A 19,234-nucleotide genomic window follows, 5' to 3' on the forward strand; every position below is an offset into this window, starting at 1 on the left:
AAACCTGATTGCTATATTAGTGGAAGACTACAGGAAACTCATATTCAGCAGGCCTGGGACCAGAAGGTTAAGTGTTTAACTATTCTGGATAATAGAAAGGTAGCTGGGCAAGGGCAGCGGCTGGGTATGGATGTGGAGAGTGCCATGCTGCCTGGCTGTGGGGCTGTCTTAGCAGAAAGCAGGCAGGCAAGAGAGAAGCAGGGACTGTACCTGGGGGGTTCTGCCATCCTCCACCATGGGCTGCTGTAGTGGGCACTATGCACTCATCTTTCTCTGCATGTTGGAGCTGGTAAGTGACTAACCCTGGCTCAAATCTTGGCTGGGATGTGGAGGGAGCACAGCCAGTCTCTGGGAGAAATTGGAGTCATGATTGTCGCATGTACAAACCAAACTACCAGCTTCCACCATTCAGTGCAGCACTGGCTAGGGGGCATTTGTAGCAAGCAGCTGCAGACTCATTCCTATGGTTTTCACCATAGCACTGAATGAGTGCATAAAGCAAGACCCTCCCCCCACCCTTTGACTTGTCTTTTGTCTTGTGGTTAAAATGCCAGTTGTTTGAGAATGCGAGGTGATAGAATGCTGGTTAAAACAGAATTTACTGTACTACCTTAACATTTGGAGTCACCATTTGTCATTCACAAAGGGTAAAATATTCATCTGCGGCTGTGTCTACTCTGAGAGAAATTTGAATTTCAAGGCATTAGCTCGATATTAAATCATGACTGTCTTCACACTTAATACCATTAAGTCGATTTATTGAGCCGTAACACTGATTTCAAAATATCTATATTACAGGATGGGTATAGAGTCAAAATTGAATTTAAAATTTCGAATCAAGTCTAGTGTAGAAGCACAATGTCCTTAATTCGAATTTATTAACTTCCAGAAGTATCCCGTATGTATCCCACAATGCTACGCAGTGACCCTCCAAGAATGGCTGCTTCATTGTGCACTGTTAGGCACGCAGGAAGAAGGTCAAAGTAAACCCACAAAGTTTTGATTGATTTTGAATCTGAATTAAAATTTGAATTGGAGTTTAGCAGCCCAGCCCTGCAAATGTAAAGGGCGTCCATTATGAAAAAATCCCTTTGCCCATCATGTAACACGGCATCGGTAGCCATTGCACAGCATAGGTAGCAATTTTTGGTAGCCCCGAACTGCAATCATGAGCACTCAGGGTAGTGATCTGACTAGCACTTCTCAGGCTCATAAGAGAGCCCCAGCTTGGACCCACCAGGAATTTCTTGATTTCATTATCATGTGGGGAGATCAATCGGTGGCGAAGAGACTTTGGATGGCCAAGAGAAATGTGGCAATCTATGATCAGCTGGTGCATGAGATGGCTGTCCGAGGTTACTCCTGGGACTCTATGTGGTGCTGGGTGAAGGTTAAAGAATTCCAGCAGGCCTATCAAAAAATCCAGTAAGCCAACCAGTGGTCGAGGCGGCTCCATGGACTGCTGCTATTATCAACAGCTGCACATGCTTATGGGGAGCAGCCCCAGCACAGAGCCCGGACTGAATTATGACACTTGTGGAGGCCCTGGTATGCAGTTTGGGGTGAGCCCAGAGGAGCAGGGAGGCCCAGAGGAAAAGGGTAACAGAGAGGAGGAAAGGAGCAGCAAGCAGGGGACAGAAGAAGTTGTTCCAGACAGCTCAAAGCTCTTCACTGTAGACCTGGAACTGGTCCCCTCCATGCTGGGACCCTCCATGGCAGTCCCCTCCATGCCAGTCACCTCCATGCTGGTCCCCAAGTCCCCTGGAGCAAGTGGTTCTGGTGAGTATTTCTTCTGCATGCTAGAAGTGGGTTGGGGGTGGGTATATCTATAGGGTTGTGCATAGATACAGGTTTGCTAGTTGAGGTTCTGTGTCCCTCAGAACAGCGTGCTAATGTTTCTTGGGATGCAGTGCTTCTTCGTTTTGGAGATCTCCTTGAAGGCCTCATCCAGGCATTCTTGTATTTTTTTTCATGAGGTTCTTGGGCAGGCGTGACTTGTTGCAGCTTCCACAGTAACATACCTTGCCATACCAGGCAACCACATAGTGATCTGGTGTCATGGCACCATACAGCATTTTAGCAAGTTTTCAAGGCTTTTATTAACACAGCAGGAGTTCTTTTACTGGTTCTTTTTACCATATCTTTTAGTTTTAGGAGGGTGATGTAGTCTTTGACAATCTGCAGAAGCACAGGAATTGGCATCTTTTTTTAAATGTTTCCTGCTGCTGTACATTTGCCTGCAGACCTTCTGTTTCCCACCCCACAATGCAGTTTGCAGGCTCTGCAGGGATTCTCCTTCCTCCCTGGCCACCATGTACCTTTCCAACCAGCATTTCTTTTCATTTTTAAGGACTCTCCCACTGCTGGGCTCTGCTGGGCTTTTCCCATCCCATTCCCCCTTCCCTCAACATTTCTTTTGATTTTTTCAGGACTCCCTGGTGCCATGTGGCTGCCAGATTCTGCTGTGCTCTTCCCCTCCCATGTCCCTTTACATCCAGCCTTTCTTTGGATAATTTCTTTCCTTTACATTATTTTTGTTGTACATCAAACCCCCACATACAGCTGTCCATTTTTCACTGCCACTGGACACCCAGCCAGGACACCTGGTGGCTTCCCCTACTATGCAGACCTTCCCATTTCCACCAAAAGAGGACAATTGCTTATAGCTTACCATGACGACAAAGCAAGGTGCTGGATAAGTGATGGCAAGTGAGATATTATGAAATGCATGCTTACTGTCCCATCCTTAATAACCCATGTGTCCTTCAAAAGTACACAGAAAGACCCACTCATTGCTCTTCAAAGCACAGTATGTGAACTGTATCTTAATTTTGACCTTCATTTTCCAGACCCAGTGCCCAGCGTTACAGAGAAAACCAGATGATGCAAGAAATGCAACCAAGATCTGATCCTCCAGCACATGGAAAACACTGAGGCAGAGCACAAGAACATGAGAAAGGACACTGCTCAGTGGTGTCAGAGTCAAGTAAACTTAAATGAGAGAATACTCAACCTCCAGCAGCAGCAATTGTCAAAACAGACTGAGGTCACAGCAAAGCAGGCTGAGGTTGCAGCAAAGCAGACTGAGGTCGTGGCAAAGTTCATAATGGCCATTACTGAGCAGACGGAGATCCTGCGCTCCCTGCTGCACCTGCAGAGGTACTCCCAACCCAGCAGGGTAGCAGCTGATACCCACTGGCCGGAGTCGCCTGATGAGAGGACACCCACCCCACGTTGTCATAGTCTCTGCACACGGGGTGGGGAGAGCAAGGCTAGGCTGCCACTTCAGCCTCAAGGGGCACTGCAAAAGGCTATTCAAGCACCCTTGAGAAGGCTTCTTTTCACAGCCACTCAAACCTCTCCTCCCCACAAAATAAAATCATTCCTTTGAGCGCGGTGTGCTTTTTTTGTCCTGCAGGGGGATGGGGGATTTTGTCCTGGCGGGGGAAACATAAATCAAGATGGACAGGTGGTGGGTGGTGGGGTGCCACTGAAGGCACAGCTTCCCTGTGATATTCCCTGGTCCACAGCAGATGTGCAGCTGAGGGAATTGCGTGGGCTGGGGGCGGGGGGGCACTGAAAGCACAGCTGCCGACCACATGCATTCTATTACTGCAACTTAACCCCCCCCACCAAGTAAAAGCATTCATTCATTACAGCACAGTATGATTTATTGGCATTATGGCAGAGAAATACATAGGTAGCATGTGCGTTACAGATCAGTCATAAAGCTGTTCTTAACGCGTCCCTTATTGCTGTAGCCTGAGCATAGTGTGGAAGTATGAGAGTTACATTGTAAAAATCACACTATGATACAGTGTTGCTTCTGAGCTCAAGAAGTGGAAGTTATGTTGAATGTAGGGTGGGTTTGGATGGAGCTGGGTGTGCCTGGGAAAGCAGGAACCAGAGCAGTAGGTGCTAGACAGTAATTAATTAAGGTAACCAGAGAGTCATAAACAGGAGACTGCTGAAGGTGATTTGGAAATGAAAATACGTGACTGGTCTCGGGCTATGTGGGGTGTGTGTGTCTGATTTTTCTTTGTTTTTTAACTTGCCTTCTTTTGTCTGTATAAATTGAGAGACCTGAGCCCTAGGTGGGGGGCTCACCTTTTTCTGAATGTATTAGCAGAGCAGCTTTGCTAATAAACACAGTGGTCTGACAAATTGTGAGTCTCGAGTCTAACTTTCGACACCAGTAACTGTCAGGGGTTGCAAAGTTCCACAGTGCAATTGCCACTCACTTATGAACTGTTAAAGCCTGCCTTGTTTTGGTGTTGCTGTGCTTTAGAGTGGCTGCCAGCACATCACAAATGTCCATAAGGGTGGACTTATGTATGCAAAAGTTGTGCACCCACTGCTGGTCATCCCAGGACTCCAAAATGATGTGGTCCCACCACTGTGTGCTGGTCTCTTGAGTCCAAAACCGCCACTTCAATGTCAGCAATGCAGTCATAGCAGCCAGCAGCTCTGAGTTCTTGGACTGCAGTTGGGAGATCTGCTCTTCCAAACCATTGTCCTCATCATCATCATCATCATCATCAGCTGGACAGCCAAGCATCACTGAGCATTGGAATTAAAGGACAAATTGCGTGACAGCTGCTGTGGTTGCCAAAATGATCTGTGCTATGAGCTGGAGTGTTTGTGGGTCTATGCTTGCACTGGAATGCTGCAGCAAGAAATGGTGCAATCTCCAGTTTTTTTTTGCCACAGTTAGGGATGCAGTGAATTCTGGGGCAGTGCTTGGAATTCTGGGATTCCAACACAAAAACACCCACAAGCAACTGGGTACCCACAATGCAGTGCTCATGCTGTCAAACTTCTGGAGATGACATGGAAAAAAGGTGGGTCGAATTCCAAGACGTTTTGTGGACGTTATTTGAATTCATAATATTGAGGTTAAATATTCAAAGGTATTAAATATCAAATTTACCTCATAGTGTAGATACAGTCTCAGTGACACCACTGCTTGGGAGTGCATGTGTTTGATGTAAGCCATGACAGATATGTGGGTGGGGATAGGCCTCCATAATGGCCAACATTCCAAAGTGTCCAGAGACCAGCTTTCAAGCACACAGACCTCTTTGTGGCTGCAGCTCGGTGTAGCTTAAAAGTTTCTCTCACCAACAGAAGTTGGTCCAGCAAAAGAGAGAACCTCACCCACTCTTGTCTCTAATGTCCTGGGACTGAAAGGCTACAACACGTATGCAAGACACTCTAGTGGGGGCAAGGCCTTTTAATTAACAGACCCATTTGAGAATTTGTTGCAAGTGAGATGTGGTCTGCCACTTTAGAGTATGGAATGGTTTACATTTAAATTTTATCCTTAACAGACGTGAGCAGACAGTGGAATTTCCCTAACACAAATTTATTTTCCTCTATCGGGCTAGAAAATCAACATTTTTCACCGAGGAAAAAGTGCAATTTCCATTTTAGAAGTGAAATGGAATTTTCCAGCTTGCTGCTCAGCTTACTCCAGTAGAAATTTCCCAGACAGCTCTATGGTGGTCAATTTTTTTTTTCTTTGGGGAGAGGGTGGCTATGATGGAGTGGAGGGTGGGTGAGTGTGATTCTGGCTGGATGTGTATGTGACAGCCTGGCCACCTCTCACAGGCTGCAAATGACCCCCGGCTGTCTGTATCCTAAGCTGGCAGGTAACATTTCTGTCCTAAACAAAGAGCAGGGAGGAGCTGAGTGGGGTTTTGAATCAGAGGCGGTAGTTGGAAGCCGGGGGGAGAGTGGGATGGCAGCTAGCTGGGTGAAGTGGAGGCTAGACCTTGGATGTGGGCACCCCTTGGGCAGCCACTCCCCAAGATGGATTGGAATGAGTGCCTTTGCCTGCTGTACCGACTCCTCTGCGCTACACTGCATCTCTGTCAACTAATAAACTCCCTGTTCTACCTGCTGACTGAGAGTCACTCCTGCCTGTGGACAGGGTGCAGAGCTTGGGGACTCCAGAACCCCATAACAGTGGGAAGGGAGGTGGGCTGCAAAGCTATGACCAGTAAAAGCCCTAGATGTAGACAGTTATCAGTGCTTCATAATAGCAATAAGCTACAGTCATAAAACTGCATTGACAGTAGAGATGGGGAGGCTCTGCTGCTTAACTTATCTTAGGCTATGTCTACACGAGCCCCAAACTTCAAAATGGCCACGCATTTTCGAAGTTTACTAATGAAGCGCTGAAATGCATATTTAGCGCTTCATTAGCATGCGGGCGGCCACAGCACTTCGAGATTGATGCGCCTCGCGTCTCGTCCCAACAGGGCTCCTTTTCGAAAGGACCCCGCCTACTTCGAAGTCCCCTTATTCCCATGCGCTGATGGGAATAAGGGGACTTCGAAGTAGGCGGGGTCCTTTCGAAAAGGAGCCCCGTCAGGATGAGACACGTGGCAGCGAGGCGCGTCAATTTTGAAGTGCCGCGGCTGCCCGCATGCTAATGAAGCACTGAATATGCATTTCAGCGCTTCATTAGTAAACTTCGAAATGGCCATTTGCGTGGCCATTTCGAAGTTTGGGGCTCGTGTAGACATGGCCTTAAGCTCAGAAAAGGCTTGAGAGGGAGCCACAGAGTGTTCTTGGATATGGCCGTATATCCCTTGTACTTGCATGATATGTAATAGCTTGAATTCTTTGTTTAAGATGTGCATAGCATTGCTGGCCCATAGAGAAGTGGGAGAAGTTGGTGGAGGACTCTGAAGAAAAAAAAATCTATTAAACTTTTGTTTGTGCTACTATGGCAACATGAGCTGGGGGGGGTGGGGGTCTTTTGAGTCTGACAAAGTGTCTAAAGCACCCAGTGCTCCAAAGGCAGTTCTGGTTTCTTGTAGTATACATTTGAAGAAATAAGTTAATGGCTAAACCTCTGTAGACTTTTCTGGGGCCAAGCTGTGGCCCTCATTCTGGAATTTACATCCTGCATCAGGTAGGGGTTTGCTCACTCTCCACAGCGCTTGAATTTTACATGCATTTTAATATAAATCATTTTATACAGCAGAACAATGTAAAACTATGCATAAAACTATTACATTTTTAATCAGTCTAGTTAAGATTTTGCATTATGTTATTACCAAAGATGCACTGGATACCAGTAAATAGAGAGTACAACAACATTCTTTGTTTTAAGAGAGACTTCCAAGTACTTTAAAACAATTTATGTGTAAAAGTTGCACAAAAAACAGGTGGGAGAAACAAGAACTCTTCACCATAGTTCTGTTCTTAAATCAAACAAAAATTATAGCAATTAGATATTCTGCCACAGTTTCAAATGTGTCCTCTGTAACTGGCTTTTGGTACTACTTTTACCACAGCCCATGCACTAAAAAACAGGCAGAAAGGCTGGTCTAGGGAGAAAGGATACTAGAGTGGGATTTGATACTCGAGTTCAATTTGTGTGAGAACTTGAGATCACTTCCACTCTTGGCCTTGGTTTCCCCAAACATAAAATGGGGATAATTGTGTCATAGGGCTATTGCAAGAATAAAATCCAGTAATGATTAAGATGGCATGGAAAACCATATTAATACCTATAAAGGACTAGTAGGGAAAAACCTTTCTGGCCTAATACTTTCTAATAGCTTCTAAGATGAGCTACATCGCTTTTTCTTTGAGTCCTCTGAAAATGTTTACTACTTTCTTTGGTGCTTAGGTAGACGACAGCAATGCCAAAAAAGTTCTGATTCAAACCTACCATCATGTTATAAAAGAATAACCCATTAACTTCAATACCATCTTTCATTCAAAGATATTACAGTACTTCAGAAAGCATCCTCATTTACCTGGTAAGATATGCATGTATAAATTGTTTTCGCCTTTCACCAAAATATAGTCATATGAGCTGAAACAGCAGCTCTTTATCAGAATACAACAATGTACTGCTATTTAACAAAAATGAATACCATAATCTATTGGAAATGAGAGAAATTTAGGTGAACTGAGGGCAAGTCTGCAGCAGACATTAAGGCTGACTGTAGTTACACAATTCTAGATACAGCAATTGCGTAGTTAGAATTGACTTATCTACAATCAACTTACCTGGTTGTCCTCGCAGAGGGAGGTTGATAAAGAAACTCTCCTGTCGACCTCCCTCACTTCTCACGATACTGAGTACAGGGCTTGACTGCCAATCCCAGACAGAGACGTCAAAATCAAACTATCAGGCATGCGAAATTGAACACCAGAAGATTAACCCTGACTGGGTCGATATTTCCCGTAGTGTAGAGGTACCCTGAGATGGAATGAGCTACTACTTACCAAATAGCTAAAACTGAAAAACAACAAGTAGTCAAGACTTCAGTTGTGCATGCCATCCAACACTCAGTACCGCTATCAGCGGTGACAACAGACATATGTCTGCCGATATGTACAGTTCAATCTTAAAAGGAAGAGTTCCAGCTAAGGAAACATCCCCTTCTTTTGCTGCACCGTTTATATATTCTTTAGTGACTCAAGCTGATTTTGTTTCTCTCATAAGGTCTCACAAGATGAGAGAGAATATTTGCTGATAAGGATAGATAGAAGTTGTCTTGCTTCCTAAGTACCATAAACTCTCAATCATTTTCAGGTATTAAACTTCCTTTCTTATCTGGTTTCTATCATAGGACATTACTAGCTTCATAACATCAAACATCAGTTCCTATCAATTGAATCTAAAGCTAAATCTGAAAATAATTTATGATTTCCCCTTGCCTGTGTGTTCAGACACATTATTGGTCTTTGTATAGATAGAAGAATAAAATCACACATTAACAGCATGTGTCATGGTTTAATAAAAATAAATTTATCTTGTACAGTACGTCCCTGGGTTATTTCATATCCTCCTCCTGTCTTTGGGTGAATGTAGTTTGCAAAGCTGACAGATCATTGGGCCGCTAGGTACCAAAGAATCTACATAATCATTTTACAATCTGTTTTTGGTAACCTGGGAGGGGCAATTTGTGTCCTTCTTTTGCTTCAAAAAACGTGTAAGAGAGAGTAATCAGATCAACACTGGCCATTCTTGGGTCTTCTGCAAATTCAGGATCTATGAAGAAAAATACAGGCATATCCACTTCCTCTTGGGGATTAAGCCGCTGTTCTTCAAAACAAAAGCACTGTACATGGTGGAAAGTGCAAACAGTTACAAAACAAATATGCACACAATACAGTAGTCCCTCAAATTATGCGAGCGTTGCGGTCCCATGCACCTTTGTGTAACTCTAATTTTGTGTAAGTTGGGGGCAGCTTTCTTCCCTGATGGAACGAACATTCTGCAGCCGGGGAAGCCGCAGCAAGGTAAGTCCTGGGGTGGGGAGCAGGGTGGCAGTTGGGGAAGGTTAAGCCTGGTGGAGGGTTGAGGTGGAGTTGAGCAAAAGCTGGGCGCTGGGGGTTGAACCGGGGTGGGGTGGGGATGACTGAGCCAGACACGCCTGGGGGTGGTGAGCCAGGCCATGGGTGTTTGAACCAGGGCTCAGGGGTTCAGTCAGAGCCATGCACGGGGAGTGGTGAGCCAGGCCGGGGAGGGGGTTGAACTGGGGCTGCGGGTGGTGAGCCAGACTGGGGGGCTTGAACCAGGGCTGTGGGTGGTGAGCTGGGCTGCAGAGGGTTGAACCAGGCCCAGGGGGAGCACGATTTCAAGTTGTGTTCAACTCGCATTAATATGAGTTAAGTGCAACTCAGAATCGCACATTTTGAGGGTTTACTGTACATGCTAAACAATCTTTAAGCGTTCTATTTTTTTTCTACTACTTCAACTTTGATGACTTTAAATGTTTAATGGAGTGAGATCTGAGATTGGGGGGCATTGTAGGTTCCCTTTTATTTTGTGGTTTTTTGAAGTGGACATGTGATCCTTTAAAAGTAAGCGCCCTCAAGATCGCTTATCGTTTATCTCCTTCTCTTTGGGAGCTGCTCTAATGGGACTTTTAGTACAAGACTTCTATCAATTAGCCTAGGTTAAAAAGATGAATTGAGGCCTGGCCATTTGGTAAAGGAAAGGCTGAAATACTGATTTTTTTTTTCCAGCTTGTCATCATAGATTGCCACAAGTGCCATGGGAGTAACACACTTCACCTACTTGTATTTTATTGAAATACTGTCCGGCTTCAAATGGAACCACGTTATAGGTAGAGATTCCAATTACTGGTTTGTCTGTAGAATTCTTTGCTTTGTAAAATGCCAGTGCAGTTTCTCCTGGTACAACCTGTTAAAAAATATATAAACACAATGACTATATTTAATTTAAGCTCATTACACCATTTTCACAAAGTTCTGTAGGAATTAAGTTGTTAAATTTATTCCAGTGATAATTGTTTAGCTGCCTTAAAGGCAGATTAACTACAGGGTACCTATTTACTATATTTCCAGCATCAGTGAATCCGGAAAAGTGATTGTAAATTAAATAAAGGATTGAGAACTAGCTTCAATAACCACAGAAAAAATAAGCACAATATGGACACATTTTGGAGCTTATCCTACAAGATACTGGACTTTCAAGTTGCATCTACCCAGATGATGGCAGCAAGCCTCCCAGCCTGGGTCAACAGGCTCAGGTTAGTAGGACTCATGCTAGTTCTCTAAAAACAGATGTGAAGACAGTGGTTTGAAATTGTGGCTCTGAATGGAGCTTGGCCACTGAAGCCTTGTAGGGGTTAATGAGCTAGACTAGAGCCTCAACTGAAACTTCAAAGTAACGTCTATGCAGGATGCCGGGAGGCTTGTTGCTTCGAGCTAAGTAGACATACTCCCATTGACTTCAGCTGTATAACACCTTTTGGAAGCCTTAGGCCGGGATCAGCAACCTTTCCAAGACGGAGTGCTGAAATCTGGCCTATTGATGTCTATGTACAGCCCAAGTGCTGGTGATACTTTATAAAGTGACATAGTCCTACACACACAATTTGTTCAATAAATTGAGGTGCAGAGCTTTACCATTTAGGTCAGTGGTTCCCAACCTTTTCCAGCCTGGGACCCATTTTGACAATGCAGGAAGACTTGGTGACACAAAGCAATTCGAAAATGGGAAGGAGGGGGAGAGCAGTGCCATAAGTGGCTAATTTTGCACCTGGGACAAGAATATAAAATTGCGCCCCCTCATGTTTATATATTCATAGTAGTTATTTCATAGAAAAAGGAAAAATACATAAATAAAATAACACTACTTTTATTATAGTTAATTATTTTATTATTGTAGTTGATCTGAGTTGTGGTGGGGGAAAGACCCTCAGCCCCAAACCGCTCCCCACCACACTCCCCCAGCTTAAACCCCACACTCCCCCAGCTTAAACCCCACACTCAAAGGCTGGCGGGGCTGAGTGAGTCACACTCAGAGGCTGGAGGGAGATACAAACAAAAAAATGAAAACTGACAACACAGCTGCATAGAACAGAAGAGGGGGCAAAAGTGGGGAAGAAAATTACTCACTGCAAGAGTATATAAAGTGGGTTGCCTGGGATGGCTACAAATGTCAAAGGTCTTAATGCATAATTGCTTCTCTATTGATAGAGATAGCTGCTGGGTGTGGCAGCATTAAGGAGCTGCAAATGGCTCCTTTAAGAGCCATGTGCAGCCCTGAGATGCTGGGGACCCTTAATGAATCTAACCATGACCCCCATTTGGGTCCCGACCCATAGGTTGGGAATTGCTGATTTAGGTGGTGGTTGGTAGCATTAGATGGCTATGAGCTAGATTCCATCTGCATGGGAGAGGAGGGGCTGGGCTGAGCTCCCACCTTGCATGCCAATGAAAATCAGCTCATGTTCCACTCCTGGCACTCATGCCGGGGGTTGCTGACACGTGCCTTAGGACAACATACAGGATTGGGTCTTCATATATGCTGACTTAATACACTTTAGTATACAGAAAGCAAGCAGTCCTAACACACCTTAAAGACTAACTAATCTATTTATTTATTAGGTAATGAGCTTTTGCAGGTAAGATCCAGCTTTTGTTCAGATTTACCTAATAAATAAACTGGTTAGTCTTTGAGGTGCTACAGGACTGCTTGTTTTTTGTGAAACTACAGACTAACATGACTATCCCACTGAGCCTCTTTGGTATAGACTCCAATAGCCCTGCTGAAATTAGTTGTTTGATTCCCGCCCCCCTGCCCCCCGCAATAATGAATCAAACAAATGGATAAACTAACATGACTGATCTCTGGACAGTCTTTAAAGAGAAGAATATTTTTCAAGGCAAAAAAAAAAAAGGTACAAAAATAATACTGCAAGAATACTGACAAGAGCAGAAGGTGCACTACTTTACCTATGCACAAATGCTATGATTTACAGTGGTGATGTGAAATGCATTGGCCTGCCAGGCTGAGCCTGGCAGGTTTCCATGTCCATCTGCATTGTAAATTGCAAGACTGGGGCCTCAACTTATGTTTTTGCCCTTGTAACTTTTATTAACCTTTTTTCTAACACATGCTAAGAAACTAACCTACAAACTGAAATGCACAGCAGCAACCAAGAAAAATGTCTTGTAAGTAAAATATTACAATCATTTCAATTTAAAGAACAATATCAAATGATATCCTACCATTATTGTTAAAGTTATGCACAATCCCTTTTACTGTATCCTTTTTATCTGTGGCATGAACATTTATCAATTAAAATGAAAGTAGCTTCAAGAATACCATTGGAATGAGTGCTGAAAGATAAGACTCCAATACTTCTGAGCTGTCCACGAATAGAGCTACTCAGAGCCTTGATCCTGAAAAGGTTCATACTCAGGTTTAAATCTTTGCAAGATCATAAATATGTATTAGAAATCACAGAATAAATTTTAAACAATTAAGATTTTAAACTTTAGCATTTCAGTTTTTGCAAAAGGATTTGTTGGTAGTTTTTAGAATCATTCTATAATGTCTACAGGAATTGTTGTGTACATTTCTTACGTATATTTCCGTTTGCTGGGGTCTGAAATTCCAGTGTAGACTTGCATGCACATCAGCGTTGAAAGTGACCTTAATGATGCGATCTTTAACAGGTTCCATAGTTTCAATCTGGTCTGAACCATGGCCTGCTACTGCTGACCCACCAAGTCCAGTAGCCTTTACAAAAAGAAAAGATATAGTTAGCTGTATTAAAACTGGAAAGTTCGTGGTATTTGATGTACAGGTTGAACCACTCTAATCTGGCACTCTTGGGACCTAACTGGCACTGAATGAGAGAATTTGCCAGGCCATGGGAGGTCAGTGTTGTCTAGCAGCATTATGTTATGAACACTTTTACTACTTAATGGGCTTGTAGAAGACAATTAGGGATAATTAGAGCTAAACAACAGCACAGAACATTGAGAGCCAGCACTGGTAGCTGAAAAAAAAAAAAAAAAAAGCTTTATGGGACCACAGGAAACTTGGCAAGAGGTCATCCAGCTATCTAAAATTATTCCAGATTACTGATGTTGCTGGATGAGAGAGGTTCAACCTGTATCAAAAAGTAAACAACTTCAACCTCTGTAGAAAGAAGGTTAAGGATAATATTGCCAATTTAAGATCTAGTGAATTTCAGAAAAGACTGAAAGTAGTGTCAGGCATTGCTTTCCCCTACGCATCTCCTGAACAAATCTATTTTAATTGATTGTTTTTCCCTTTATGAAATGTTCCACCCCAACATTACACTATAGTGGGGAAAGTGAAAATTACTACACACTCACACACACACTCTCTCTCTCTCTCACTCTCTCGCTCGCCAGGAACAAATTCTGTTAGACTGAATTCATATAAATAACCAGCCAAGAGCATAGTAGAGTCTCAGGCTACAGCTACACTATATTATAAATTCAATTTTATTAAATTTGATATGATAAAGCTAGGTTTTATAAATGTGAGCATCCTCCCCTCCCCACACAGTTGAGTTAGTGTTGCCACACTTGACTCGCCAAACACTGACTCTTGCAGCAGTGCGTTGTAGGAATCTTTCCCTCAGCCCCGTAGCATTCTGGTTTTTTTGCTGGTGCAGTATGGGAAAAAAATGCGGGGCTGTGGGCATGTGATGTCATCCTCCCACATTGCATTGCCTCATTCCGCTCCCATGGAAAGCAAACAGCTATTTTTTCAGAAGGACAGAACTAAAAGTAGGGAATGCCAGGCAAAAGAAAACTAAATAGGCTGGCTTCAGAAGGTGGCTGAACCATGTAAACTGGTTGCTCAGCTGCTTTCCCCCTGTTGAAAGAACACCTTTGCATTATTATTGTTTCCTTTATGTATGACTTTTGCCTCATCAGCCCACTAGCACGCTATGTCATACCCACACGCGAGAATGACTCTGTTGCTCTGGGATCACCCAGGTGACTGTGCCTTTTCAACTGGTCCCCCAGCCACTGCTTCCCCTCCCAAAATAATAAGCAAACAGTGCACCAAGCAGGGAATGTCATACTGCCTGGAACTGCCCAGGTGACTGCCATCTCATCTGGCTCCATGGATACGGCCCCTGCCTGGCCAAAAAGGTACGACTTCTACCAGAAACATCCTCTCTGAAAATATTACAGGAACAGAATACAGCTTGTGATATCCGCTCCCCCACCATTCACGAAGGATGTCATGGGGGAACTGGCTGAAGGGCCAGGTGACAGGGTCCCTTCAGAGGCTCTCTCTGGTGGAGGAGGCAAGCCCCAAATGCCTATAACTGGGGGGGCGGGGCTGGCATCCCGCATTCTAGAAGGGATGTCATTCATGGGGGAAATTGCTTGAAGGGCCAGTTGAGATGTTCCCTTGAGGGCTTTCTCTGGCAGGAGGGCTGGCACCATCACATTCTAGGAGGGATAACATGGGGGAACCCACTGAGTGGGTGGGTGCCAGATAGCACCATCAACATCCAGCCCCTGTGATCTTTGCCACAGGGAGGCGGGGGGTGGGCGGGAGACTTCACCCTGGTGATAGGCAGCCCCCAAAAATCTTTCCTGCAGGTGGAGACTTCCCTCTGGTGACAGCCAGCCCCGGCAAATCTTTCCTGCCTTTGGAGCCTTCGCTGTGCAAAAGCCAGGACATGGTGCTGTCTGCCAGGATGGTCTGCACCACACTGCAGGCATATGCTTTTATTGGGTTGGAGGCTAGCCATGTGATGTGGTTTGGCAGGGGAGAGACCCCGACTGCATAGCCCCTGTGGGAGTGGGGCAGGGCTGCCCCGTACAAATGTGAACCTCAGAAAACAAGTTTCTTGGCTTCTCATACAAGTATGACCCCAACAGCTTAGCCGACACGTGGTGCGGTGAAGCAGAGGCTGGCATCAGCGCTGAAAATAAATCTCGTTGTCTCCTACTATACTCTGTGCAGGGAAGAATCCATCACCCCAGGCTGGGGCTATTTTTTCCATAAGTAGGTGCTATCACTGCGCTAATACTAAAAAAAAAAGAATTAAAAATGGGCCTGGGTACCCACTTCAATTTCCCAGGCTTCCTGGTGATGAATTCAGATTTGTGGGCTTCCTGTGACCAACTTCCTGCACTCCTGGAGAGCAGAGGAGATAGAAGTGGCCAGAATGGACAACCGTGGAGCATTGTGAGATAAATACGGGACACCTCTAGAAAGTAATAAAGTTGATTTAAAAAGTAATAAAATTGATTTCCACAACTTGACGCTACATTGACTAGCATGGGGATGTAACAATATTGACCTTAGCACTCCCTAAAGTTGACCTGATGGTATTCACAGTGAAGAAAACTGTAAAACTGAGCTAACTGCTTTAAAATTGACTTTATGAGGTAGTATAGACATAACTTTAGCCATTAACAAGGCTCCTAGCTGCTATAGTAATGCAATCAATAAACAGCAGCAAGTGGATGACACTTAAAACTTGGGTCAGAAGATGAGAGAAATAAGGACCCCATGCACTGCTAGAGCCTGATATTTAAGGTATATCTGTGTTGTGGCCCCCTGAAGAGTATGTGCACTACATGCCCAGCTAGTCAGGGTTTAGATGGGTAGAGTGCTCTACACACTTGAATCCAAGCCTTTACAGCAGTGGCGGGCAACCTGTGGCCCATTAGGATTCTACATGTAACCCACAAGACATTTTGTTGACCGTTGCCCACATGTAGGGTCGCCACATTCCCCTGGTTTCCATCCCTGTAGTCTTTTTCCTATGAGTATTACTAAAGTGGCACATGTAAAGCAAAGGCACGTGAAGTGAAGTGCAGGCTGACTGCACCCAACAGTGACTGAGAGCCACGGGCTCCTTCTGCAACCAATCAAAGAGCTGATTTGGTTCAACGAGAACGTCCCACAAATGCTGGATACACAAACGCAGTTAGCAAAACTATACTATCCTGGGAGATGGTCTTGGTTCTAACAATCTTCTGGCCCACTGAGATGAAGGAGGGCCACCTACACAGGCCCCTCCCTAGCCCAAGTTGTCCATTGCTAATCTTTACACAACATGGCCAAGAAATGCCCAACACATCTAGACTGGTATTCTTAGCCCCAGGTGCAGGCCATTGGTTGCCCACCCCTGCCACTGACAAAAGCAGGCATAGCCAACCTGCCACTTCACAGCCGTGTGGCGTCCGTACTGCACCCAGCATCCATCCTACGCCTAAAAGTAACCCTAGAACAACGAGAGAGAGAGAACGGGTCACGTGTAATCCCAGAGGAGCAGGTTCTTGGCATCGCTGGGCAGCAAGTGGGGCTCCTGAACATACCAGCGCGTGGGGTAGGGAGACTGCGGTGGCCCGGCGGTGATGGGTGCAGAGGAGGATGATCGAGTGAAGGGGCCCTGGGCGGCCGGTGCCGTGGCGTGGCGGAGGCTGGGGGTGGGATCACTGACCTAGACCTGAGCCGGCCGGGGCGGTGAAAGGGGGTCCACGGCCGCAGGAAGTGGGCGTGCGGGGTCGGGTGGTGGCACGAGGTGCCCGGGGAGGTGGATGTGGCAAAGCCTTGGCCCTCCCTCACCTGGCAGTAGAGGCGGTAGAGCGGCACGGCCGCGTACGACATGCCCACCATGCCCACGGCCGCGGCGCCGACGTAGGTCAGGACGGTCTTGTTCCTGCGCCTCCACTCTTGTTCCTGGCCCCGCCTGAAGGGATTGGAACGCGCCACCCCTCGCGCCTGCGGTGGCCCAGGCCAGGCCTGGCGGCTGGGGGCCCATAGGTCGACCCCCCACGGCCCAAGGCTGCCTCGGGCCCAGACGCATAACACACGGGTGCCCCAACCGGCCGCCAGACATCTGCCGCACAGCCCCATCCTCCCCTCTCACGTGACCCAGCCAGGCCAGGCAGCTACTTCACGCACGTGATTTGCTGCTCTCGCGAGAATCAGGGGATTGAGCGGCCGGATCCGAGCGGTCTCCAGACTCGGCAGCGCGGGCACAGGCTACGGCGGCCGTTGGGGGTAAGTTCGCGTTCTCGTCTCCGGCCCCTACCTCGCCCCGCCCCGCCCCGCCCCCTCTCCGGGACCCGTCGGTTGGTGGGTGTCACTCAGTGAGGGTTCCCTGTCATTGTCACCAGGTCTTGGCGCTGATGTCCCCGCACCTCTGGTGGGCGGGTGAGGGCCGGACCGCCCTCTATGGGCCCGCCTGGGTGCGCGCTCCCAGTGGGGCAGCCGGGGTTGGGGTTGCCAACTTTGAATGTGTCCCTGGAGTATTCCTTGGGGGATATCTGAAATTCCTGGGGCCTTCAGGACCAACCAGAAGGTCTGGCAACGGCTGGGACGGTGCTGCCAGTGGGGCGAGGCAAAGTGGAGGCAATGGGAACATGGTTTGAGTCAGGGTGGAGTGTTCACCCTCTTCTTTTCCCGCCTTGAGCAGAATAATTTTTTTGTGCATGGTGGCGTGTGCACCACCAGTTGAAATGCAAAACCTAGCTCTGGGCATGCTGCTAATCAGCTGGGCGGAGTTGGAATCTCTAGAGCAGCCACACAAACGCACAGCTTACAGGGAACTCTGCTTTGGGTCCCCACCAGCATTTGTGTTTCTTCCCGCACTGTGCATGCCAGACCCCCACCTGCACCCAAACTCCCTCCCAGAGCCTGCATCCTGCACACCTCCTGCATGCCAGTCCCCTAACTTTCTTCCAGAGCCAGCCACCCTCCTGTGTCCCCATCCTCTGCTCCATTCCAGAGCCTGATTCCAGTACCTTCTGTGTCCTGATCCTCTGCTCTGTCCCAGAGCTGCACTTCTCCCCTACCCAAACTCCCTCTTGGAGCCTTAGGCAAGGGAGGGAGGCAGAATTTGAGTGGGAGAGGAGTGCAGGCTCTGGGCTTTCTGGGTATCATACAAATTTTTGTAAGTCTGCTGCCTCTGCATGGTACCATCCTATCTCCTCTCCAGTTGTGGTGTGTCCAGACGAGCAAAGCAACTGGGCCACCTTGCTCCACTTATTTAGTGTTAGGGAGGAGAGGAAGAGCGTGGGCTCCTGCTGCCAGTGCTGGTTTTCTAAATCTGCTAGTCCTCCTCCCAGCTCCTGGTCAGTCCCTCTCACGCATGGTGTTCGTGGCATGTGATCCCTTTATGTCCCCCATGCAATGGCTCTGAACCGTGTTGCGGAGGAAGGAGAGGAAGAAACCAATTCCCAGAATAGTGTCAGTGAGAGTTGAAAAGCTTAGCTCTCGGTGTGGCTGCCTGAGGGAAGAGAAACCATTCTTAATGGAAACATTGTAGGGGCAGTGCCAGAAGGGGACAGCTTGGGGAGCATACTTTTTATCCCAAATTGATCCAATCATGGTGGAATGTCACCCCACAAAATCCTTCCTCCCACAGGTTTGTGCTCAGCAAAAACAGTTTTTCCCTCTGTAGGGTCATCCAGTGAAGTATTGTGAGCATTCTGCAGGCTTCAAGGGTTTCTCACTATAGGGATGCCTCATGGCTTTTCACTGACAGGGGCCTCTTGCTACACTGACATTTCTTGGGGGCTACATGCCATTATATTGCTGGGAAATTCCTGGGGTTCACAGTGCTTCTGGGGCTGGGCAGAACCCCACTTCAGCCTCACGACAGGCAGTTTGCATAGGACCAAATAAGCATCCTGCCATGGATTGCAATGCTATTTTCAGGGAGTTTTGCTGTAGCATAATCAATGTTGTAGCATGGTGTGATGATGCTTATTTGCAATGTGGTAAGACACTGTAGTGCCTTGTTTTTTTGGGTCGAGTCCATCCTATTGCATCACAGTGTTTTCATGCAACATGCTGGCATTTTCTGGCAATGATCTTCTGTGAAGTTATACATGGCAATGAATTGGTGAAGTTCAGAATTGTTGTAACGGCATTTTGGTACAGAATGGAGGATGTCATTATGTAATTCCAGTTATTTGAACAAGTGGTTGC

The 19,234-nt window shown here is 46.4% G+C and overlaps 2 protein-coding genes across 2 annotated transcripts in view; one reads left to right on the forward strand and one right to left on the reverse strand.

The window, feature by feature from the left end:
• Positions 1-8,747: 8,747 nt before the first annotated feature.
• On the reverse strand, positions 8,748-17,176 carry COX11 (cytochrome c oxidase copper chaperone COX11). The gene is made up of 4 exons (XM_075014470.1): positions 16,865-17,176; positions 12,872-13,027; positions 10,052-10,177; positions 8,748-9,089 (listed from the first exon to the last, which is right to left on the reverse strand). The coding sequence occupies exons 1-4, from the start codon at positions 17,153-17,155 to the stop codon at positions 8,892-8,894; spliced, it is 771 nt and encodes a 256-aa protein (XP_074870571.1). The 5' UTR covers positions 17,156-17,176; the 3' UTR covers positions 8,748-8,891.
• Positions 17,174-19,234, forward strand: part of STXBP4 (syntaxin binding protein 4) — a 278,419-nt gene continuing 276,358 nt past the window's right edge. The window contains exon 1 of the mRNA XM_075014469.1: positions 17,174-17,302. The gene's annotated coding sequence lies outside the window, so the exon portion shown is untranslated. The remainder of the gene's footprint in view (positions 17,303-19,234) is intronic.

The sequence above is a fragment of the Carettochelys insculpta genome, chromosome 20, assembly GCF_033958435.1.
Source record: "Carettochelys insculpta isolate YL-2023 chromosome 20, ASM3395843v1, whole genome shotgun sequence".
Lineage (NCBI taxonomy): Eukaryota > Metazoa > Chordata > Testudines > Carettochelyidae > Carettochelys > Carettochelys insculpta.